The following is a 25428-nucleotide window of genomic DNA, read 5'->3' on the forward strand; positions in this document are numbered from 1 at the left end:
CATAGCAACTACTCTTTCTTGAGTTCTGACAATGCATGAAGCACAGAGCTAAACCCTTGACATAACACATCTCATTTTATGCTTACATCACCCTGAGAGAGTTGCTTTTACTATCACCACAGATAGATGAGGGAAACTGAGACAGAGTGGTTAAATGATGGCCCAAAGTCTCCCTGCTGCTGAGTGAGCCTCAGACCTGCATTTCAAAGCCAGGCTGCCTGACTCCAGAGTCCCAGCTCAGATCATCCTCTGATTCCCTTGGTCCCCAAATCACAGCCCCAATGTCTCACCCACCTCAAAAACTGCCTCCTGTCCTGGCTCTTCTCCCAACTCAGCTCCAGGACGCCTTCTGCAGGATGCGTTCCCTTATTCTTAACAAAAGAGATGTCCCCCTGATGTCTGTGTCTGTAAGGCAAGTCACCCACCTTGTTTTATTTCTTCAAGAATATCGTGGCCCCTACACTTCATTTTAGAATCAATCTGCCAAGTTACATACCCACCTACACACAAAATTGTTGGGTTTGGGGTTTTTTTTTCTATTAGGACTGCAGTAATTTATAGATCAGTTTGGGAAGAAATATAACCTTTATGTTATGTAGTCTTCTGATCCACAAAAATGGCACGCAATCTATTTATTTCAGTCTTTCAATAGTTTTATAATTTCTCCATAAGGGACTTCCTGCATATCTTTTCCTAGATTTATTCCTAGATATTCCCTAGTTCATTACGCTATTTCAAATGAAACCTCTTTTTAAATGTTCTTTTCTGGGGTTTGGGTTGTTTTTTTGTTTGTTTGTTTTGTTTTTTTGCTAGCACTTTGCTATTTAATATTTTTGGATCCAGATAGCTTTGTTATTAATTCTCATGACTTATCTATGCAATCTTTTAAATTTGTTAACAGAATCATATCATATGCAAATGATGAGTTTTGTTTCTTCTTTTCTAATCCTTATACCATTTGGTTCTTTTTATTACATTTCTGTGCTGGTTAGGACATCCAGTACACTGTAGAAAAGATGTGTTAATTGCACACATTTTTGCTGTTTTCCTGATCTCAGAGAAAATGCTTTCAGTATTTCAGCAAGTCTGATATTTGTGGCAGGTTTTTTAAGAAGATTTTTTAAAAAAACTCCTTTATCAGTTTAGGAAGTTCTCTTTTTTGTTTGTTTGTTTTTGTTTTTTTGCGGTACGCGGGCCTCCCACTGTTGTGGCCTCTCCCATTGCGGAGCACAGGCTCCGGACGCGCAGGCTCAGCGGCCATGGCTCACGGGCCCAGCCGATCTGCGGCATGTGGGATCCTCCCGGACCGGGGCACGAACCCGCGTCCCCTGCATCGGCAGGCGGACTCTCAACCACTGCGCCACCAGGGAAGCCCGGAAGTTCTCTTTTGTTAAGGATATTAATCGTGAATGGATGTTTAATTTTATCACACAGTTGTTCTGCATGATTAAGATAATCACATGATTTTCTCTAATCTGTTAAAGCAGTGAATTATACTAATTGATTTTCTAATGTTAAATAAACTTTGCATTCCTGGGATAAACCCAACTTGATCGTGATACACTTTTTATACATTGGAAGATTCAGTTTGCTAATAATTAAAGAAATATTTTGCCTCCATATTGATCAGTAATATTTGGCCTGTAATTTTCCTTACTTGCATTGTCCTTGCTAGGTTTTAGTATCTAGGCATCAAGGTTATGCTAATCTCCATAAAAAGAAGTGAGGAATATTCCTCTTCTTCTACACCCAATCTTTGGGTAAGACTGGAATTATTGTTTCTTGTAAGTTTGGTAGAATTCACTAATTAAGCCATCTGTAAGTCAAGATTTTTCATTACTGATTTAATTTTCTTAATGGCTGTGAAACTACTCAGATTTTCAATTTCTCAAATTGGTCTTGGTAAGTTATTATTTTTCTAAAAAAATTTCCTTCTTATCTAAATTTTTAATTTTATTGACACTAAGTTGTATACGCTATGCTGTTACATTTTAATGCTCCATATCACGTGTACTTATGTTATCCTTTTCTTTCTTTAAAAATAGTCATTTGTGCTTTCTTTTATCTATTTTTATTAGTCTCACCAAAGATCGTCAATTTAATGTCTTTTCAAAGAACCATCTATTAGCTTGTCGACCCTCTCTACTTCATTGGTGTTTTCTATTTCAATTAATCCTGCATCTTATCTTAATTGCAGCTTACATTCCACATATTTTATTCTTTACTAACTTCTTAGGTTGGAATTTTCAGCCTATTTCCTTTTCCAATATATTCATTGAAGACTTCAATTTCCTTCTAAGAACTGCTTTAATATGTAGATTTTTCCTTATTTATTTATTTTTTAAATTTATTTATTTATTTTTGGCTGAATTGGGTCTTTGTTGCTATGCGCAGTTTTCCTCTAGTTGCGGCGAGTGGGGGCTACTTTTCGTCGTTGGTGTGCGGGCTTCTTATTGTGGTGGCTTCTCTTGTTGCGGAGCACGGGCTCTAGGCGTGCGGGCTTCAGTAGTTGTGGCTCGTGGGCTCTAGAGCGCAGGCTTAGTAGCTGCAGCGCACAGACTTAGTTGCTCCACAGCCATGTGGGATCCTCCTGGACCAGGGCTCGAGCCCGTGTCCCCTACATTGGCAGGCGGATTCTTAACCACTGTGCCACCAGGGAAGCCCCAGAATTTTCCTTATTGTTTGGTTCTAAATATTTCCTAATTTCAAATTTGATTTATTCTTTGACTCAAAGGCTAATTAGAAGCATGATTCTTAATTTTGAAATGTATGTGGTTTTTCTAGTTATCTTTATGCCATTGAGTTCTAGCTTAGTTGTATTATACTCAGAAAACATACACTGTATGATTTTAATGCTTTGGAATTTATTGATAATCTCGTTTTGGCTCAGTATAGTGAAAATGTTCCTTATGCACTTGAAAAGAATGCGTCTTCTGCAGTTGTATGGTGCAATACTCTGCATATATATCCATTGGGTAGAGAAAGTTCATTGTGTAGTCCAGATATTCTATATCCCTGCTTATTTTTGCCTGCTTGTTTTAGCAATTACTGAGATGGTAGTGTATAAAAATATCTTTCACTATGATTACGGCATGATGTTTCTCCTTACGGTTCTATCTGGAGGCTGTGTTATTAGATGCATACATATTTTAAGTTATTATATCTTCCCAGTGGAACGAAACTTTTATCAGTGAGAATTGACCTTGTTCATCCCTAGAAATGCTTTTTGCCTTAAAAGTCTCTTTTGCCTGTAGTAATTAAACAACTCTGTTTTCTTTTAGTTTGGAATTTGCCTGATATATCTCTATCTATCCTTTTACTTCCATCCTTTGCATATCTTTAAGGTTGTTATATGTCTACTGTAAATAGTATGCAGTCAGATTTTGGATTCTTATTCAATCCACTCTTTGTCTTCTAACCAAAGCATTTAGTCTACTTATTTTATTGTGAATACTGATATATTTGGATGTGTGTCTATCATTATATTCTCGGTTTTCTATTTGTTTCCTCTGTTTTAGCATTTTTGTTCTCTCTCTTCTTGATTTATTTTGAACTGTTTGTTTTTCCTTGTTCCATTTTCCTCCTTTATTGGTTTGGAAACTAAATACTCTGTTTCTATTCTTTGAGTGGTTACCTTAGAAATGACAGCGTGTATTGTTAACTTAAAGTCAAAAGTTAGCTAAAATCTTTACTTTTCAGGACAACTTTTTATTCCGGTTACCCCTTCCCAACTTACTATCGTGTTAATTATTTTAATTTTATCTTGTTTTTAAAAGCTATATGACTTAATTGATGATAAATAATTCCAGATTTGTACAAACACTTCTGAAAATTCAGTAGCTTAGCCCAATAAAGGTTTATTCCTCACTCATGTCATAGTCTGATGCAAGCCAGTCAGCTCTAGGTGGGACTCCTTCTAGAAGTGACTGTGCCATATCTGAAGGCCTGTACAACCTTCAAAGCTTGCCTCCTGCTTGTGGAAAGATGGCAAAGTTTACACAGTCAAAGGCATTTTTAGTCAGGGCTCATGGTTTCTTTTGCAATACAATTCCTTCAAAACTTAGATGGTTTCAGACCTCTGTGTGTGTTATACATCCAGAGTGCTTTCTTTGACAAAGTTCTCAGTTCCGCTTTGTTTCTTTGCTCTCTTGTCCTCCTGCCTCTCTCTGCCTCAAATGGTGGCTACACCATTAATAGCATCTTTGCTAAGATGTGCTTCATTTCATTGAAAAATTTAACTGGTCTTGAACTCATAAAGACTTAATCCCATTGCTCACTCTTTGAGATCTAAAGCAATGTACTTCCCTAAACCTTCAAGACTCTAAACTTCTGGATTATTTTATTTTATTTAAGTATAGTTGATTTGCAATGTTGTGTTAATTTCTGCTGTACAGCAAAGTGACTCAGTTATACATTAAACTTCTGGATTCTATTTCCTTTTATTTCTTATCAATCAACCAAATATTCCCTGAACTCATCTCTTTCTTGTAATGTCTTGACAAACGTAACCAACTACAACTGACACATGATACTAAGGTTCTGTTTTACAGACCCTTTGCCTAGTGCTACTGGTCCATGATCTGCCCCAGAATTATTGCATACAATCATTTTGCCCCTGCAACACAGATCAACACTTTCCAAGGATTCTTCTATCAGTTTCCTTGTTGTACACCACGGGATCACTAAGCCAGTGCCACATATCCAATGTGTTGAAATGGCTCTCTGCAATGTACCAATTTCTACATTACTCAAGAGAAGTACAACTAGTTGTAATGACAATCTCTAAATCTGTGAGTTAACATAATAGAGGCTTATGTTTACAGCATATTCAGTGCTGGTTGGGAAACTCTCCTGGTTTGTCTGCTCCAAGTAGTGACTCAGTGACTCAGGATGGTGTGATGTCACCACCATCTTCAATGGGTGGCCTCCATGGTGGCCATAGGAGGGGAAGAGAAAGTGCATGATGTTTTATGGCTCTGCCTGAAAGCAGTGTACATTACTTCTGTCTCCGTCTCCATTCCATCAGCCAGAACCCAATAATATGACCTCAACTATTTGCAAGTAAAGTGGGAAAACAGCCTTCTTTTGTGTCTGAGAGGAGTAAAAGTGAATGGTGACCATATAGCCAATCTCTGCCCTACCCTGTGAAACTTTACCGTTGTGTCCATTCAATGTTTGTTTAGATTCACTCTCATACTCAGCGCTTCCTTGCTGCTTATCCATTCTTGCACATAATACGTTCCTTCTGGGATCACTTTCTTTCCGCCTGAAGTGCATCATTTAGAATTTCTTTCAGTGAGTGCCTTCTGGCAGTAACCTCTCTCAGTTTTATCTAAAATTTGCTGTTCAATTTGCCCTTATCTTTTTTTTTTCTTTTTAATTTGGTTGTGCTGGGTCTTAGTTGCGGCAGGAGGGCTCCTTAGTTGCAGCTCGCTGGCTCCTTGGTTGTGGCATGAGAACTCTTAGTTGTGGCATGCATGTGGGATTTGGTTCCCTGACCAGGGATTGAACCCAGGCCCCCTGCATTGGGAGCACAGAGTCTTAACCACTGCGCCACCAGGGAAGTCCCATGCCCTTGTCTTGAGAGATATTTCTTATGGGATCTTGCCTTAATGGTGGGAGAAATTCCTGTCATACTGTCTACCTTAGGCAGCCCTGGGATGTGTTTCCTGATTGCTGTGCCTCATGAGACCATTAAAACTTATGCTCAGATTCATCAGTTTTGCAAATGTCTTCAGAGAAAAGCTGACTTCAGCAATCTGTTTATATCTCTGAATTCCCGTAGTTATTTAATTTTTGGCTAAAGAATTACTTATTTTATTGACAGATCATTAATGCACTTAAGATTTTATTATCTAGCATTTTTAGTAACTTTTTGTTGGAAAGGGGAACCCAAGGGGGACCCAATATAGTCTACCATATTACTCCATCTTCTGATATTCTTCACAAGTTCGAGGCCCATTTCATCACCAAGTGGTGACCTCCTCAGTAGAGGGCAGATGTTAGACTTACCTTGCATTCTATTCCAAAAGTAAAGCATCCTCATTAAAATAAGTTCCAGATTAGATCTAAGGTGAACACAGACCGCCTCCCTCACAAAGAAAAATATGTATGGAGCTTCCTGCATAAGAGGATTAAACCTTGGGACTTATTGCTGTGTTGGGTGATAAAACTGCTGCTACTGTGTCCAGCACAGCATCCCAGCTCCTTGGCCAGTGCCTGGCTCTTAGTAAGGGCTCCATAAATACCCCATGACAGCTGAGCTCACATATTTCTTTCTAACAAATTAGAGAACCACACAAATGTATTTTTTAAATGTTTAGGCATCTTTATGCATGGTGCTTTTGTTCTCCTGTGGGACTTAGCACATCTGGGTTTACAGTGAAGACTTTCTGGGTCTTTGCCTTATCTCTGCAACTAAACCATTAGTTCCATGAGGACAGGAGTCCACAGACTTCTCTCCATATACCTCACAGGCTAGTACAGTGCTATGTATGTGCGTGGCTGGTGTCCAACAAAGTAGGTAGATTGGTTGGTCAATTAAATAAACATATGAATCCCAGGTTCATGAAATCACAGATACTTGCCATTTCAGAGATGGTGGGGGTAAAAGATGTTGTCCACGGCCTCAGGATGAGAAATGCCCCAAGATGATGGGTAGCCAATACCTCTCAAATGCAGTGGGTTGTGCCCTACCTGCAGGAAGCTAGCCTCTCTTCAGGTCAAAGGTGGGCTCTTCTCACACATTTATGAGCTCCATCATACCCCACTCCACCCCATAGAATAGATCGACATCCAGGAGGCTTGTGGCTATAGAACAGAGTACATGTCACACGACCAACACCCCAATATGAGACCCCTGACTTTGCCACAGTCAGTGGAGCACATTAGTAGTACATAGGGACCATGTAGAGTTGGTCATATTTTTGAGTAACTGGTGACATACGAAGAAAGGTCTTTGAAAGCAGCTTCCCGGGATCAAGCCACGTTGATGGAATGAGCTACCTTGTGCTTTTTCTGTTTCTGGCCAAGACTTGAGATGAAAGGTGATGGAAGCAGCCACCAGGACCTGACACGGTCTCTGTTTCTCTGCAGCTGCGGGTCTTCAAGCTGGCCAAGTCATGGCCGACCTTAAACACGCTCATCAAGATCATCGGCAACTCGGTGGGGGCTCTGGGGAACCTCACCATCATCCTGGCCATCATTGTCTTCGTCTTTGCTCTGGTTGGCAAGCAGCTCCTCGGGGACAACTACCGTGACAACCGGCGCAAAATCTCAGCACCTAACGAAGAATGGCCACGCTGGCACATGCACGACTTCTTCCACTCCTTCCTCATCGTCTTCCGGATCCTCTGTGGAGAGTGGATTGAGAACATGTGGGCCTGCATGGAAGTCGGCCAGAAGTCCATCTGCCTCATCCTTTTCTTGACGGTTATGGTGCTGGGCAACCTGGTGGTGAGTGCATGGGCAATGCAGGAGACTTCCATATTATCCTAGAAAGTCTGACATTGCACATGTCTTGCCCACATTGTACCTCCCTGACTGAAAAGTCTTCACACTTTTCCAAGTTGTGCGGGACACATGAGAAATATCTGTTGGGAAGCAGCTGGAATAAGCCCATATGACAGAGCAGGAAAGACCTGATGTAGAATCCCAGCTCCACCTCTAGTAAAGTTGGGTGCCCCAGCACAAGAGACAATCCCCCAAGCTTTAATTTCCTTAAAATCAAGAAAATAGTGCTTACTTATGGTCTTACTGGGAGAATTAAATTACAGGAACAACATACACAAATTGCCTAGTGCAGTTTCTGGGCCAAGGCAGGAAGTCAATAAATGGTAGCTGTTAGTTGTTGAAGGAAAATTTCCCTTCCCCATTCTAGGGTTCTCAGAAGGTATTCCTGTCGGGGGTGGGGGGGAGTAGAGTTACATAGGTTCTAGCTAGGAGCAGGAGGGGAGGCACAATGGGACAAGAGGAAGGAGAGGAGCTGGATCCTGGACAACATCCAATGCCATGACAATAACAAAATCCACTCGCAGGTTTGCGGGGAGCCCCTCTGGAGGCCTTTCTCCCAATTGGCCCCAGCACCCCTTCTCTGGCCCAGTCTGGCTCCTTGGCTTCAGTTGTCTCCACTCCCTCAAGTTCTGGGTGCCTTTGCTCTCCCAGCCTTGACCAGGGTGAGGGGAGGGTGTTATTTTTAGGAACCCCTTTCTTTTTTTTTTTTAATTGAAGTATAGTTGATTTACAATATTGTGTTAGTTTCAGATGTACAGAATAGCGATTTGGTTTTTTTCCATTATAGATGATTACAAGATGTTGAGTATAATTCCATGTGCTATACTGTAAATCTTTGTTGCTTATCTATTTTATATATAGTAGTTTGTATCTGTTAATCTCATACTCCTAATTTATCCCTCTCCCCTACCTTTCCCCTTTGGTAACCATAAGTTTGTTTTCTATGTCTGTGAGTCTGTTTCTGTTTTGTATATAAATTCATTTGTATTATTTTTTAGATTCCACATATAAGTGATATCATATAGTAATTTTCTTTCTCTGTCTGACTTATTTCACTAAGCATTATATTCTCTAGGTCCATCCATGTTGTTGCAAATGGCAGTATTTCATTCTTTTTTATGGCTGAGTAATATTCCATGGTATATATAGACCACATCTTCTTAAGCCAGTCGTCTATTGATGGGCACTTGGGTTGCTTCCATGTCTTGCAGGAGCCCCTTTCTTATTGCCTTGGAAGTCAACCAACTTGAATTCTTTTCCCATAAGAGTTTTACAGATAAGAGAAAGCTAAACCAAGAGAGGGGATGAAAAAACAAATCCAGACTCTTCAAAGTCTTTCCCAACAGGGTCCCTGAGCCAGAGGTGCCTTCTGCCTGCTCTCCCGAGTAGGGGGCTGGACAAAACTCCTTTCTTCCAGGCTGAGTTCCCCATCCCTGCAGTGTCACAGAGGCCCCTGACCCTGAGGCAGGAAGTTTGCCTTTCCGAGCACTTTTATATCCTCGTGCCATTTCCTCTTCACAACCACTCTGACAGGTAGGGGGTCCCGAAGGACACGAAGTTGGAAGCAGAGAGGAGATGTGGCCAGGATACCAGAGTGAGCAATAGAAACCAGGGTATGGCTGATGAGGGTGGTCCTGGGCAGGCCCATGCCTGCTCCTCTCTGTTGTCCCTGAATGTCCCTTTGCTCAGCAGGGGTGACCCTCCTCTATGGTGGGGAATGTACTTGCAAGCCTTGTCCACGTGAAGCAAGTTGCTTGGGGCATCCCCGAGGCTCCTCTCAGTTGCTGTCAGAATGTCTGTTCCCCCAAGAAGGAAAGCATCTTGGGTGGGCAGGGAGAGGCCCCAGTGTGGCTGTCCTGCCACCCAGCTGCTGACCTGGTGGGCCACGGAGGGGGTCAGCTCATCGATTGAGTGATCTTCCTTTCCACGCCTTCTCTCCAGGTGCTTAACCTGTTCATTGCCCTGCTGCTGAACTCCTTCAGCACCGACAACCTCACAGCCCCAGAGGACGACGGGGAGGTGAACAACCTGCAGGTGGCCCTAGCGAGGATCCAGGTGTTAGGCCGGCGCATCAAGAAGGCCCTTTGCAGCTTCCTCAACTGGCCCTTCTTGCTCCCCCGGCCCAAGGCAGAGCCCCAGCTGGTGGTGAAACTCCCACTCTCCACCTCCAAAGCTGAGAACCACATTACTGCTGACACGGCTGCGGGGAGCCCTGGAGGGCTCCTGGCTCCCGGAGGCCCCAGGGATGACCACAGTGACTTCATCACCAATCCTAACATATGGGTCTCTGTGCCCATTGCCGAGGGCGAGTCTGACCTCGATGACTTGGAGGATGATGGTGAGGAGGATGCTCAGAGCACCCAGCAGGAAGTGATCCCCCAAGGGCAGGTGAGAGTTCTCCCACGGGACAGCCACAGGAAGCAGGGTGGGGACTTAGGGCTGGAGTGACAAGGGGCAGTAGGGAAATTTTGATGAAGAGGTTTTCCAACCTCAGGGCTGGCGCAGCCTTGAAGAGCCCCAGGCAAGCCCGGCATGAGACCCCTTCACATAAGGAGGCACAGGCCATGCCAAGCTTTCTGGAGGAGGTGACATTTAATCAGAGCCTGGAAGAAAGGGTCAGAATTCACCAGGCAAGCAGGGAGCAGGGGCATTGCTTGAGCCCCAGGCCACTTGGAGTTGCTTGAAATTGTCTTTCATATAGCTGCCCCATTTGCTCCACCCAACCCAGGCTCTGTGCAGGAGGTGCTAATAAGATTGCTCTAAGAACAGGATGTTGTCCAAGAGCAAGTCTCGTCTCATCTTCGCCAGCAGCCTAAAAAGTCCTGATCGTTATGTGACTCATTCATCCAGCTTTTCCCGACAGGGGATGTCACAGGGAAATGACACTTGTTCCTTTGGCACCAAAGAATTTGAAGCATATTTTTGGGTAATACATATATTTTTAAATGCTTTGCATACTTCCTTTCTACCTTAAGCTGGTAAATCAACCCTCGTTAACCTCTTCTCAACAACTCAGGGCATGCACGTCTCCACAATGTAGGAAGGCAGGGGTCCCTGTGGGACCCGGGGACAGAGCGCTGCTGGCCAGGCCACTAAGTCTGTAGCTCTTCCCTAGCCTCCGTCCCTCGCAGCTGTCCCTGCTCTTGTGTTCCAGCAGCTGCTGTTATCAGCTGTCATATTTTACATGCCTTTGTCTGGGTGACAGCCGAGGGCAGGGCGTCACCATCCCCAGAGTAAAGGACATAAACTCTGTGACGCTGTCTCCACTCAGAGTCATTTTCAATTACTTTGAGGGTTCTTGGGGTCTCCAGAGGGCAAAGTTCACTACCACTCTGACCCCTGGACAAGTGATAATGATCATGGCTAACATCTATGGAGCCAAGCACTGCTTGCAAAGTGCTTCACGGGTATGAACATATTTAGTCATCAAAATAACCAAATGAAGTAGATCTTGCCTTCTCAAGTTTTCAGATGGGAAAAATGAAAATAAGAGAGGTTAAATAACTTGCCTAGTGTCACACAACTTGTAAGTAATGACACCAGATATTACACACAGATCTATCTGGCTGTATGTATGTATGTTCGTTGCATATGTTAGGTCCTTGGCTCTGGCAGATGACTCTTCAAAGTTAGAATTGCTTAGCTGAGGGTGGGCCCAGGTACCCAAGTTGGGGCTTTCTCTCACTAGCAGGAGCAGCGGCAACAAGTCGGGAGATATGAGGACCACCTGCCACCCAGGAGCTCAGGTTCCGGAATGTCCTCTGAGGACCTGGCTCCATACCTAGGTGAGAAGTGGAAAGACGAGGCTCCTGCTCAGGGCCCTACAGAGGTAGGTATGTGAGCTTCCTGGAGAGGTTAAACAGCCTGCCGGACAATGACCAGTGGGATGGAGGGGACTGGAGGATAGGGCTGGGCGTGGGGTATTCCAGACTACGCTCAACTGTGGAGGCTCATGTCTCATCTTGGGAATTTTTAAAGTCCTTCCAAGCCTCTGGGCTAATCAGCATGATTTCACCGGGAAGAATGAGGTTCCATAGACTGGGGGCCCGAGGACCTGTTCCTCAACCTCTCTGAGCCTCCGTGTCTCCATCTGGGAAGCTAAGTGGTAATGGCTACTTGGTAGGATTCTTTTGAAGCTTCAATGAGATGCTGCTTGTCAAATGTTTAGCTCCTGCCTGAAATGGAATAAGTGCCCAGAAAATGACAGCCAAGAAAAAAGGAAACAAAAGACAGTGCACAGAGAAAGTTAAGTATCTTTCAGAGCCAGCAGATAAAAGTCAGAGTTGCTGTGGGTGAGGAAGTCTTCCCTGTGACCATCTCCCACCTCCCACCCCCACTTTCTGTTGTCCACACTGTCTTCTCGGGCCAAAAGCAGACGGGTGCCAGGGAGAGGCTATCTGTACTGAGTGCTGTACTGACAGACTTACATAGACTGAGCAGGAAGAAGATCTTATAAGAGGTAAAAATAAACTTGGTGGTTTCATTACAAATCTTTAAAGAAAACAAGCTACATTGAAAGAGGTATCTCTAGAGATTTAGCATCTGTAATAGCACTGTATTAAGTGCAAGAAGTTAACTTGACACCTAGCCACTGAGTGCCGATGGTGACAGGCACCGGGTAAGCAAAGATAAGGAAGACATAATTCATCCCAAAGTTATCAAGCCCATCAGCTTGAGGAGTGCCAGCCACTGGCTGTGTGCCTCTGGGCAAGGCTGACCCAGCGGGGTGAGAGAAGAGGGTGGGATGAGAAGGGATTTGAGGGCTCTGGGTGAACACCAGCCTCTTGGTTCCAGTTGGGTGAGGGTTGCCATCTTCTACGCATGGAGAACATGTTTCTGCTGAGCATTCTAAGGACTCCCCTGGCTAGTTTTCTCTACTCGGTGTTTTCAGTACACTACTGCTGGGGGTTGTTTTTGTTTTTGTTTTGATTTTGTCCATGACCCTAGCCAGGCAGGGAGGGTCTGACAGTGACAGATGGGGACCCACCCCACCATTTGGGTCCATTAGTCAAGCGATCAGGTTTACTAATATGAGAGCAGCTTCAGCTCCTAATTGAATTCATCTGGAGACATTATAGGGCTGAAGCTGCCAGGAGGGCAACAGGGCCCCTGCGGCATTGCTCCATGATTAAATATTCAAGCCCAGTGAAGGCTGAGAGTCTTTATGGGTGTAATTACTGTGTCTCGGGCCATCGCCAGCCCTCCATCAGGGGCCTGGAGGTTTAAAGCCTCACACAGCTGAACCTCTGGGGCTCTTCATAGAGCATGACTGTTCTGGGGCTCAGCTGGCAAGGCACCGAAACAGAAGGGACGCCGTGGTGGGTCCAGCCCTGAGGGGCTCTCTCTGCATCTCGGAGCTCTGAGCCAGTTGGACCTGTGGTGACAGTGTGCAGATTCACTGGGCCCCTCAGAGAGCTGGGTTCACTGCCGGGGCTTCTGCCCTGCAGGGAGTGGACGACACGAGCTCCTCAGAAGGCAGCACTGTGGACTGCCTGGATCTTGGGGAGATCCTGAGGAAGATCCCTGAGCTGGCGGATGACCTCGATGAGCCAGATGACTGCTTCACAGAAGGTAGAGTGGCAGCCACAGACCTCCTCCACTTGACATTCATTAGGGCCAGAATCCAGCGCAACAAGTACTCATCTGGTCACCTCTGTGTCCAGGGTTCTGGCCTGGGGTCCAGGGGAGACAGGCAAGCAGTGCCCCTTGCTCCTCACTCCCAAGCTTGAGAGCCCAGCATCAAACACAGATGCCAGACTCGCAGCAGCTGACTGGTGGGATCTGCATCTCATGCCACATCAGACATGGCAAACAGATGCTCTGCCTTCCTCATCACCCTCGAAAACACCTCACTGAGTTATAAACCAGCCCTCCTGAGGTTGAAAGGGAAAAGGCAGCCACCGCCATAAACTCTTGACTTGGGATGTAAAAGGACCCAGAGGAGGGCCATGATGCACCTGTGTCCCTGCATCTCCTATGTGACTCTTAAAGGCAGAACCTGCATCTTACTCTTCTTTTTCCTCAATGTTTAGAACAGTGAAGCCTGTTATATTCTCAATAGATATTTGTGCAATAAGTGAATAAACATATAGTTCATGCTATGAAAGTAAGTGTGGCCTAAATAATTCAACAAAGAAACCACTTAATTGAGTTTCCACTTTCACGTGACCCTGAGCTGGGCTGCCCCCAGGCCCCATTCCAGCCATGTGGAGACCCCCCAGTTCAGCACAGGCTCAAGGCATAGCCCCTCAGACACCCCCAGGCTCAGGCCCCATGTCTTGTCAAAGCTCCAGAAAGGGTGGGATAAGGATAAGGGCTATGCTATCATCTGTAGGGAAGAAGATGCTTGGGAGGAGGTGAGAGTGGGCAAGACCAGTGGTGGAGAGGGACGCCTGAAGGGCACAATGGAGAGACCACCTGAAAGGGACCCCACTTCTCTCATATTCCAGGAGAGAATTCTTTTCCAAAATAGCGGCAAGTGGGTTTCCCTGCAGAGTGGTTTCCCTTCAGGGCTGGAGTCAAAACATGCCTCCTTTACTAGTGGGACGTCACTCACCATCAGTCCCCTCTCCCCACAGGCTGCATTCGCCACTGTCCCTGCTGCAAAGTGAACAGCTCCAAGTTTCCATGGGCCATGGGCTGGCAGGTGCGCAAGACCTGCTACGTCATTGTGGAGCACAGCTGGTTCGAGAGCTTTATCATCTTCATGATCCTGCTCAGCAGTGGAGCGCTGGTAAGCGGAGGTAGGGGTTCCATGCCACAAAGCCCTCCAGGTGGGGTCTCCACCATCCAAAGGCCCTGGAGCTGCAGCAGTGGGTTCCCCTGATTCCTGGGCTGAAAGTCCCCAACGTGTGGCTGGAAGGCGAGCTGCAGCCCAGCACGAGGACTCCTCTTAGCAGGAGGGCATGGTAGGTGCTTGAGGGGCCCGTTTCATGGCCTGTTACACCTGGCTGCTTGGATTTCAAGCAGTGAGTGTATACATCCCACTTTATTGTTGGGAAAACTGACACTCAAAGGGTTTATGGGACTTGTCCAAGATTACCCAGCTTGTCAGTAGGAAAACCTAACTTTGCCTTCATTTGATCCCAAAGCCCCTGATTTTCCACCTTCTGACCTCCCAACACACTGCCCTTTTCTGAGGGCCCAGTACGAAAAGGACCATCCTTCCCTGCCCTATCAAGCCGCTTGCAAGTACTGCTATCACTCACTCAAAGTGCATGGCAAATCATTACAACGGCACTTCTCAAAATTTAATCACCCGGGGAACTTGTTAAAATGCAGATTCTGATTCAGTAGATCTGGGGTGGGGCCTGAGAATTTGCATTTCCAACAAGCTCCCACGTGATGCTGACACTGGTCCACAGGCCACACTTTGAATAACAAGGCCTTACAGTCCTCTAGATTCTGAGTTAAGAGACACTTCTTAAGCCCCTTGCTGGGTGTCGAGCTTTGTAGGACAAGGAAGGATGTTCTCTCTGCACCATGGCGTAGGCTCACTACACAGTCTCAACTAATTTTCCCAATGAACCAAGGTAGACGTAGACACAGGAAGGGACTCATCCTTGGCTGTCCACATTTTATGGATGAGGACGTCACAGCCTAAAGACACGGAGGTACCTGCCCAGGCTCCCAGCTCATTAGTTAAAGGGAGGACTAGCATCCCACTCTCTTGATTCATGGTTTCCAGTGTTTCCACTTGCCTTTTGCTCCCTGTGTGCCATTTACTCCCTGAAAACAATCTGCTGACCATCTGGGCACCCACTTAAATGCCATATTTCCCAGGAAGGGAGCCCAAACTGCTCAGGGTGTTGTCTCAGCCATAGGGAGGGGCAAAGGTAGGTGAGAAGGTTTGATCTGAGAGGTGGAAGGAAAGCTAGGCCAGCAAGGGCACAAAGCTGAGGGAGAGGAGTCTCACAGAGCAGGCTGGGCTGCCATCTTGGAGAGGGGGTGGCAGCGTCTGATGGTGCCCACTGCCCTGGCACAGGGTGGTGACGGCCCCCCTAGAATAGCAGTCTCAGCACAGTCCTGAGTGCAGAGGCCACACTGCGGGGCAAAGGGAGGCTGGGCAGTGCATTCTCCACACCTGCCCTTCCCTCTATCCTGCAAATGATAACCTCAATCATTTGATGAGGACTGAGTGCTTTCTTCATCACCTCCTTCCCTTGGCCCTCTACTCCCCTTCTCCACACAGCCCTGCTGCTCCCCTGCCCTCCCCTCCCGGCAGGGAGCTCACATCCTAAACCAGCTGCTGACCCCACCCCAGTGTTCTCCCTCCCCTCCCCATCTCCTTCCCCAAGGGACTGAACTGGCTGGCACCAAATTTAGTCTTCCTTATGCTTTTACTTTGAGTACGTTTAAAAAAAAATAACATGAGTTTTTATCTGACAAAGTAAAGAGAAAAAAAAATGCTTGGAAATTATGGGGAAATGCAAAGAAAAAATATCACCCATTTTCCTATCACTCAAAGAGAATCTCACTTTGAAAACATTTTGGTGCATTTCCTTCCCATCTTTCTTATGCATGTAACACATAAATATTACAAAACGGAAACCACATTTGTGCATTCTGTAATTTCTCAGTAAATTTTCTCAGTAATATGGTCCTCCTACCTCATTAAATGGCTGCAGTGTAACTAACCCCCAAGCTCACTCCTAATAAGCATTGAATATCCTATGCGCACTCCTTTGGAAATGTTGGCTTATTTCCCGTCTTAGGTCTAGCTTTAGAAGTAGAACCAGAAGCAGGAATTCTTGTGCAGTTTGTGGAGGGTGTGCTTTGAGCTGGAGCATGTGAAGGAATTAGGACAGAACAGGGAATGGAGCTGGGAAAAGACATGGGTTCCCATGAAGCCCAGCCTCAGCCTGATCCCACAGGAACTCTGAAGCATAAAGGGCCTCACGGGACAGTACGACCTTGAGGCAAGGGGATGGTCAGACACTGGCTGCGGCTGCCCCCAGAGGGGTGGTATAGTCTCCTAAGGTGGAGGCACTTCCCTTCAGCCCAGGGACGTGTCCTCAGGCAACAGGGGCATTCACCAGCCTTTAGCAACCAACGTTCACAGCAGCTGGAGATGGTCATACTGGCTTCTTAAACAGGATCTAGGTGGGACACCAACAACATCTAGTGTCCTTAGGATACATTCTTGAAGGCAGAATTGCTGGATTTCTAAAAGCTTTGAGTCATATTACCAAGTTGGGGTCCCAAAAACCGAACCAGTTTTCACTCCGCCCAGCTGTATATGAGAGTAGCTGATTCCCCACAGCCAAACTAACTGTGGGGTTCCCCCCCACCATCCACTCCCACCCATGCCCTTTCCTCTTCATCAATCTGATAAAAGAAAAATGGCATCTTCTCTTCATTTGAATTTCCTTGATTACCAACGAAAGGCAGCATTCTTTTTCAGAGTTCACTGGTGAGTCTTACTTTCACTTTCGCGAACATCCTTTGTTGCTTTTATTTTTAAACTAAGTCACTGTTAGCAATCCCTTTGGTTCACTTCCAAAATCCAATTAGAGAAGGTTTCCTTTCTCACTTGTGTTCAGCTCCCCTGCAAAGTATAAGCAGGGCTGTGTGTCCTTGTTGGCTCCGAGGAAGTCCTCATTTGTATCTCACAGGGCCTCCTCCACTACCCCACCCTACCTCCCAGAGCAGAGAAAAAAAAATGATGCAGGCAAACTGGTTACCAAAGCTCTCTCAGGGGCTGACTGGGTCCTTCCCTGTCCCTGGGCCCCAGTGCTGTGGGTCTAGGCTGCCTACCATTTTGCTCCTTTCCTTCCAGGCCTTTGAAGATTTTTACCTTGACCAGAAGCCCACGGTTAAGGCCTTGCTGGAGTACACCGACAGGGTGTTCACGTTTATCTTTGTGTTTGAGATGCTGCTCAAATGGGTGGCCTATGGCTTTAAAAGTTACTTCACCAATGCCTGGTGCTGGCTGGACTTCCTCATCGTGAACGTGAGTGTCTCAGTGGGCACTTGTGGGCTTTGGGGTCCTTTCCCCTGGCTGATGGCTGCAACTAACGCAAAGGAAGCTTGGAGGCCTGGCCTTCAAGGGTGACTCCAAAGAAAAGTCTTAGCAAGGGGTCTGAGAATAACCCTGCATACCTGTGATCCAGGTAAGATCCAGGCAGTACATGATTCCAACACAACAGTGACACTCAGTTGAGTCTTCAGTTCCTAGGTCTCCATCCAGAAAGACCACTTACTACCTCTGTATTTTACATCCAAAGCAAGATGGCACATGACCTTGCATCCATTGTCAGGGGTTCTAGACCTAGGGATGCTGAGGACTTCCTGGCACAGAGAACCTGCCCTCCCACTGACTCAATGATCCCCAGCCCTGGCTGCACTTTAGAATCACTTGGGAAGCTCTTAAGAACAGAGTGAACAAACACTACTCTTCCCAGAGATTGGGGTCTTACTGGTCCTGGGTGGAGTCCATGCATCAGTATTTTGTAAAAGCCCCTGGGCATGTCCAATGTGTAGACAGGATTGAGAACCACTGAGCTTAAACCACTGATGTCTCCCCAGTGGCACTAAAAGGGGCAAAGAGTCCCTTTGGAGAGGTGATGAGCTGGAGCTCATGTGTTCAGATGAACCTGTGGCCACTAGCCCTGCATTAGGGGATTTACCAAGTGCCTCCCACACATTAAACTTGAGATTCCTCAAAGGTGTGAGGAGACCATCCTCAGTAAAGTCTCCTAAGAGCTCTCCTAGCCCCCAAAGCCCGGAGAGAGCTCCTCCTCCTCTTAACAATACAGTCCTCTATCTATCCAGGCCCTTGCAGTCTTGGCTTTTCAGGATGGCTGCCTGAGCTATTTGTTCACTGCTGCACGTCTGAGGGTCCCTGCAGGTGGGGGAGGCACGTGCTATGTTTGCCTCTGCTTCCCACACTCCCACAGCCACTGGTGCCAAGGTCTGCACATCAGAGGTGTTAGGAAATGTGTCTGTATTTGGTGCTTGCCTGCTGAAGCTGGATGGGGTCCAGTTCAGAACATTCTGTCCAGCCTCCTGTGTTGGCAGGTCCTCCACAGCAGGTCTGTGCACCTAATTCTCTTCTTTCCTGATACCAATGCGCTAGCAGCATCAGGCCACTGTACCACAGGGATTAGCTGTGAGGCCTGCAATCTGAGTCACAGGTGATAATTTTGTGCATATCATATAATTATTCATAAAGGAAAGGAAAATTTTATTCCAGCTACCCACTCTTGTTAGGGGCAGTCACTCCTAAGTAGGTCTCACTAGTTTCAGTCCTGATCCCCTGATGTGGTCACCCACTCATCCATCCATCCATCTGCCTACTAATTCTTCCTTCTGACCATCCATCCCTCCTTCCATCTATCCAACCATTCACCCTTCCTTTTTCCTTCCTTCCAAACATCCATTCATGTTTACTTCTTCTGTTTATCCTGTCAGTCCTCTCCTTCCATCCAACTCTTCTCACTCTTCTTTCCCTCCTCCCTTCTGCCCATCTATTCATCCTAACCTTCCTTCCATCCGTCTATCAATTTGTCCTTAACCCTTCTATCTTTCTATCTTTTGACTTGTCTTTCTGTTGAACTATCCAGTCATCTAACCTTCTATTCACTCATTCAAGCACCTACCATCCAATTTTCCTTCTGTTCACACATTTTCCATCTTTCTATTCTTCCTTTACCTCATCAATCTATCCTTCCTTTCTTCCACCCATCTGTCCTCTCACCTCTTTTTCTTCCATTCATCCATCCACCCACCCATTCTTCCATCCAGTCAACCTTCCATCATTCTCTAATCTCTTCCATTCCTCTACCCATCTCTCTATCTTTTCATTCATCCGTCATTTATCCAGCCATCCATCCTTCCCCAATTCATCCATCCCATTCATCCACTATCCATGATTTTATATTTTATCTTTCTTCTTTGCTTTCTTTCTTCCATTCTTCCTTTCAACTCTCATATCCATCTTTGTATCATTTAGTCCATTCTTCTATCCAACCATCATTCAACTTTCCATCAAGATTTCTTCCTTCTTTCTTTCCTTCCTTCCATCCATCCATCCCAACATGCCTCTCTCTATTTTTTCAATTTATCAAATGCTTATTTATATCAATAACTACTGCATAGAGGATTGTTTTATGAAGTGCTCTCGGGGGGATAGAAGCCAAGAAATAAAAATTCCCTATCTCCAGGAGTTTATACTTTACTCTTCCAGCAGGTAGGACAACAGAGAGAAATAAACATATGATGAGGGAGGATGTGGTGAGCACTGCTGGAAATAGTTAGTGTCTTAGGGACACAGAGACATGAACCTGCTTCCACTCTGGGGGTGGGGTAGCTGGGCAGGCTTCATATAGGAGGTGGCATTAGATATAAGGCTTAAAATGAGCAGGAGCAACAAGGTGCAAAAAGAACTGGGGGTGGTCAATCTTAATGAAAGAACAACCCTGGGCAAAGGCACAGACACAGGTACATTTAGGGAACAACTTGATTTGGGTAGGATACGTGGGTGAAATATGACTGGAAAAGCAGGCTGTGGCCATATAATACAGGCTAAGGAGTCTGGAGCTTATCCTGAGATGATAAAGCATCAATGAAGGTTGGGAGTAAGAGAGAAACATGATCATAATCAAATTTGCAGAGGAGAATGGATGGGATGGATGCAATACGGGAGCCTAGAGACCAGTTGGGAGGCTTGTGGCTTGAGCAGTGGGAATGGAGCTGGGCTTGGATGGGAGGGCTTTGCTGGAGAGGCCCCAGCTCCTAATTGCCCCAACTGCAGATTTTGCACGTGAGGCAGCCTTCCCAGGGGCTGAGCAAAAGACTGAACAGGGTCCAGCATGGAACTGGCCCCAAACCTCCTGCTCTCACTTAGCCAGGCAGCTGGGTGCCACCTGCTGGTGTCTGGAGCCTTGCCTGGTTGGAGGAAGGGGGTTGTTTCCATTCCAGTTTTCTGTCCTGGTGGAATAAGCCACCATTCAGAGAACAGGCATTGTTTGGGGCTCTAGCACCCAAGTGTAAACCCTTCCCTTTCTGACATCCCCTCCTAGCTGTCAAGATAAGCTGAGCCTGAATTCAGCCCACCAGTCGTGGTGCAGTTGGGGGTCTCCCAGGATTGGGTCACAGCCTCTGGCAAGCTCAAGCCAATGCATAGTGTATCTCCCTGGCACCTTCAAAGTTCCTGGAAGGTGTGACCATTTTTCCATGTAAGTTTGTGCCTTTGCAGTCCTTGGTCCAACACTTTAAAAAATGCAAAACTGACCAACCAACAGGGACTCACAACTCAGTCATTATATCTCAGCTATCTGTCAAAGCTGAATCTCCTGGCCCCATGCCAGTCACTCTTCCTGGAAAACTGCAGAGCTGTGAGGGCCTCGGAGTTCTCTTAGTCTGATTTCTCATTTTACAAAGGTTGAAAGTACAACCTGCACTAACAAGGCACTGACCCAAGGTCACAAAAATATCAGGGTTGAGAGGGAACTAGACCCCACCCAGCCCAGGACTCTTTCTTCCCCACTTTTCTCAGCACGTACAATCGAGCCTCACTTTATATTCCTCAAGATAGACTTTCTGCATAACCCCCATGAAGGGCCAGCATCTCTCCAAGTCTCTGAAAGTCAATCAAATTTTAAAGGCTGTTGGGAACTGGCTGGTGCCTCTAGAGAGGAAAGGGAAGGCTGATTTACTACACTGGGAGCTTGATCACCTACATACAAGGGGGTGGCGATGTGGGAGACTGAGATTTTCTTGGCCAAAAGTTCAGATAAATGATGAATGAAATTTTTAATGAAAGAGAAGAGATTGGACTCTCACTATACCTCTCGTTGGAGTTCAGAATAAGGTGGGAGCCAGGATGATGGCTCTGACAGAGTAGGGAGTGGGAGGGATTTCCTGTCTCCATCCACCAGGGTCAACTTTCTGGAACCCTAGGGTGATGCTTTTCCTCTCTGCCTGCACTCAGATCTCACTGACAAGCCTTATAGCGAAGGTGCTGCAGTATTCTGATATGGCATCCATCAAAGCCCTTCGGACCCTCCGTGCCCTGCGGCCACTGCGGGCCCTGTCTCGATTTGAAGGCATGCGGGTAAGACCTATCTCCTAACTGCTCTGGTCTGCAGCATTTGGTACCCATTCCCCCTTTACGCCCTCCATACTACTGACCCTGAGCTCCAGGCCCTACCCCCACAGGTCAGCTCAGGGGTCCCCACTTTCTGCTGTCACGTTGGTGGTGCTGCAGTATCCTAACTCTCCTAGTTCTCCTTCAAGTCCCTCTGTAAGCCTGCTTCCCTTCTCACCTCAAACGTCACATCTACCAGGACTCAGACCTCACTCTCTCCTGCTCTTAGTGAGGCAGTCCTGCTTCACAGCGTCACAAGCATCTCTTACCTCAATCTCCCCACCCTGCCTTTTGTCCTTATTGCCAAAATCTCCGGAACACCCCAAGCTCTTCATCTTTCCATGACAAATGAGCCTTGCCTCTGACACTCCATTTAAATGCAGTGACATCAGCGGCTCAGCATCTCAGTCACCACCCACTGGAATGCGTCTTCTCTCCAACCCAGCACAGTCATTGGGTCCTATGGATTCTCTCCTTTCATCCATCCCTCTCCTCATCCAAGGCTTTCAGCCGCCACCTCGCCCTCACTGTCTTCCTCAGGATGGAATGCTCACAAGTCTGGCCCTTGTCTTATGGGGGATGAGGGACTGCTCATTTTCTCCCCTCCCCTTCCACATAATTATGAAAGTCTTCTGGTACAGAAAGCAAGGTTTGCTTTCTTCCTCCACCACTGCCTCAAAGAAGACATCGTACCTTCAAAACAAAAGTGGACTTTTAAAATTAACTTGTATCTTTACAAATCACAAAGCTTATGATTGAAATACTTTGATGTTTATTTTATTTTATCTCCAGGTTGCTAATTTACAAATAAACAAGCTTGTGAATATGGATTTGGGTTTTCACTGATTCTTGACCAAAGCACACTGTAAACTGTATTTTATAAACCTATAGTTTATAAAATAAAGCAAAGTTCTAGAAGTCTGTATGTGCAAGTACAAAACACACACTGGCACCCCTAAATGAGTATGTATGTGCTTGTAAGTGTGTCCATCTCCTCAATCCTAAGGAGAGACACTGAAACCTGCCCTGAATGAACTTTAGAGAGAATGTATAAACCCATCCTCACTGCCCAGTGCCTCTGTCTTCTGAGTCTGAATTATGGCTCTAATTAACCCACTTCTCTTGCTTCCACTGGCTCATGAAGCAGCCCGAGTGAGGGTAGAAAGAACTGGGATCGGGCAAGAAGGGTGTGGCATCGGTGGGGTTCCAGATCTTTCTGCCTTTCCCCCCAGGTGGTGGTAGATGCCCTGGTGGGCGCCATCCCCTCCATCATGAACGTCCTCCTCGTCTGCCTCATCTTCTGGCTCATCTTCAGCATCATGGGTGTGAACCTCTTCGCAGGGAAGTTTCAGAAATGCATCAACAAGACCAGTGAAGGCTTTCTTCTTGTGCCTTGGACTACTGTGAATAACATGTCTGACTGTGAACGTCAAAACCACACTGGAAGCTTCTTTTGGGTCAATGTGAAGGTCAACTTTGATAATGTTGCAATGGGCTACCTCGCACTTCTGCAGGTGGTGAGTCCTGAGATCAACCATGTCTCTTCCTTTGGCTGCTTGATAAAGTGGAGGGCCTGGGGTCTCCCAGAAGATGCTATGTGGAGACTTTGCAAGGGGTAGCACTCAGTGTGAAGTGAGATTATTCCCTGTTCCTACAGACTGCACCATGAGGCTAGAGGGCCCTACCAATGAGTGTGATCTCCCAGTAGTGCAATTAGACCAATTTGGGCTAATAGAATAGAATAAAGGGATAGGCCTGCCGTGGGGCTATATCAGGTGATGACTTAGAATTCACTACTTGTACAAAATAGACCTGGTATAGCCACACAGACTGAACAGTCTTCTATTGCAGATCGTCTCCTAGAGGATAATAAATTATGTTCCAGTCTATTGTAATGATAGATAATGCTTGTGATGATGGCAGTCAATAACATTCATGCTTCCATTCATTCATTCATCCTTTGCCTTCATCCACTTGTTCATTCACTGTTAATGCAATTGCTTACACATTTGTCATGCAGTTACCCACAGCTTCCCGCACTCCACCCTTTGTTCATGCATTCGTTCAACAACAAGTCCCTGAGTATCTATGGTGTGCTAGGCACTGAAATCAGAGTCATGTCAGAACTGGCTCCAGGGGGGCCAATGCTCTATGAGAAAAACAGACAAATAAGTGAATCAAAACAGAGGCCGATGTAGATGGATGGGCAGACACTGAGTGCCCTCTGTTCCTTGTTTCCAGGCAACCTTTAAAGGCTGGATGGACATCATGTACGCAGCTGTCGATTCCCGGGAAGTGAGTCTCAGCCCGTGGTGACTACCGCCTCCCGCTCTGTGCCTCCCGCCCACATTAGTCTATTTGAAATGGGGTGAAGGTGGCCTTGGTACTGGAAAAGGCGATCACCCAGCAGTCTGGCACCATCCCCCCCTGGAGCAGTGTCCAGCTGGCCTTCTGTTGGATATTTAAGCTGACCTAGTCTCCTAGGCTTCTCAAGTTCTTCCTCTGTTCACCATTGAGGAAATTATCAGATAACCTCTAAAGGACTGTGCATGAGGGCGCTCCCTGGGCAGAGGCAGGGGCAAGGGCAGTGGCTAGCTAGAACAGTGGAATTTCAGGTACTGTCACGGCAGCCAGGTGGAGGAGATGGGTGCTGTTGGGGAAGGACCCTTTCCTGCTGGGGCACAAGACGCCGCTGATGCCCTGCCCCATATCCCCTCAACCCATCTCTAAGTTCACTCTCATCCTTTGTTTCTTATTCTGTCTGAGATTTGATTTTCTTCAGTGCCTCAGAGCTGGCTCAGCAGCTTTTCCCCCAAGGGCAGAGGACTTCGAGTCTACAGGGGCAACCCTCACAAATAAGCTCTGGGAGTCTGTACATAAAAGCTCTCACTTCCCTGTCCCTTGGAGGTACAATTCTGAAGTGTGTTCTACAGTCCTTAGAGCATGGAGTGCCTGTTGCCCATGGTAGTGGTGCTGCCTTTATCCTGTTCCTGCCTCCCCCTCTCTCACTTCTGCTTCCTGGGATCACCTCCCAAATAAGCCACCTGCAGCCAGGTCCTTGTCTCAGGGTTCTTTGGGGTAAACACAAGCTAAGATGCCCCCTCGTCCCCATGCCCCCACTTGTCTGCTCACAGGTGAACATGCAGCCCAAGTGGGAGGACAACGTGTACATGTACTTGTACTTCATCATCTTCATCATTTTTGGCAGCTTCTTCACACTCAATCTCTTCGTTGGGGTCATCATTGACAACTTCAACCAACAGAAAAAAAAGATAAGTGGGGCTTAGGTGTTTCTGTGGTAGTGATGAGTCTTAGACTTACCATCGATCCCCGGGCCTCGTGACTGAAGCAACACTAGTCACAGCCCCCATGCCTGACCAGGAGCCCAATCTTGGCTTTTAGCACCAACACCGACCTTTGCCCCCTGATTGCAGGCTTCACCCCTGTCTGGGGTCTGGGCCCAGAAAGGACTGAAGGCTGCCATCTGGGGGCAATAACAGTGGTGTGTGTTATCCTATCTCTCTGCACTTAGGGGGCCAGGACATCTTTATGACAGAGGAGCAGAAGAAGTACTACAATGCCATGAAGAAATTGGGCTCCAAGAAGCCCCAGAAGCCCATCCCACGGCCCCTGGTGAGCCCCAGAGCTCGCCTCTCTAGCAGAAAGTGTCTGGAAATCCAACCTGACAGCCCATGCCTGTGCTGGTAGGCGTCTGGCCAATGCTCTCTGTGGAGGAGGAGATCTGGGTTGATTTTGAGGATGAGGTAATGAGAGTTCCCAGGCCCAAGGAAGAAAAGTCTGCAAGAAGCAACTCTGATCTTCTGGAG

At 46.5% G+C, this 25428-nt stretch overlaps 1 protein-coding gene across 1 annotated transcript in view; it reads left to right on the forward strand.

Annotated features, from left to right (window-relative positions):
• Positions 1-25428, forward strand: part of SCN10A (sodium voltage-gated channel alpha subunit 10) — a 95992-nt gene that overhangs the window by 61423 nt on the left and 9141 nt on the right. Inside the window, exons 19-29 of the mRNA XM_029244012.1 lie at positions 7096-7455; positions 9454-9900; positions 11201-11341; positions 12960-13083; positions 14091-14245; positions 17291-17464; positions 21446-21568; positions 22834-23118; positions 23843-23896; positions 24736-24873; positions 25130-25234. Coding sequence (XP_029099845.1) covers positions 7096-7455; positions 9454-9900; positions 11201-11341; positions 12960-13083; positions 14091-14245; positions 17291-17464; positions 21446-21568; positions 22834-23118; positions 23843-23896; positions 24736-24873; positions 25130-25234 — 2106 coding nt within the window. The remainder of the gene's footprint in view (positions 1-7095; positions 7456-9453; positions 9901-11200; positions 11342-12959; positions 13084-14090; positions 14246-17290; positions 17465-21445; positions 21569-22833; positions 23119-23842; positions 23897-24735; positions 24874-25129; positions 25235-25428) is intronic.

This window comes from Monodon monoceros, unplaced genomic scaffold (assembly GCF_005190385.1).
Source record: "Monodon monoceros isolate NGI ecotype Baffin Bay Population unplaced genomic scaffold, NGI_Narwhal_1 Super_Scaffold_3, whole genome shotgun sequence".
Classification (NCBI taxonomy): Eukaryota; Metazoa; Chordata; class Mammalia; order Artiodactyla; family Monodontidae; genus Monodon; species Monodon monoceros.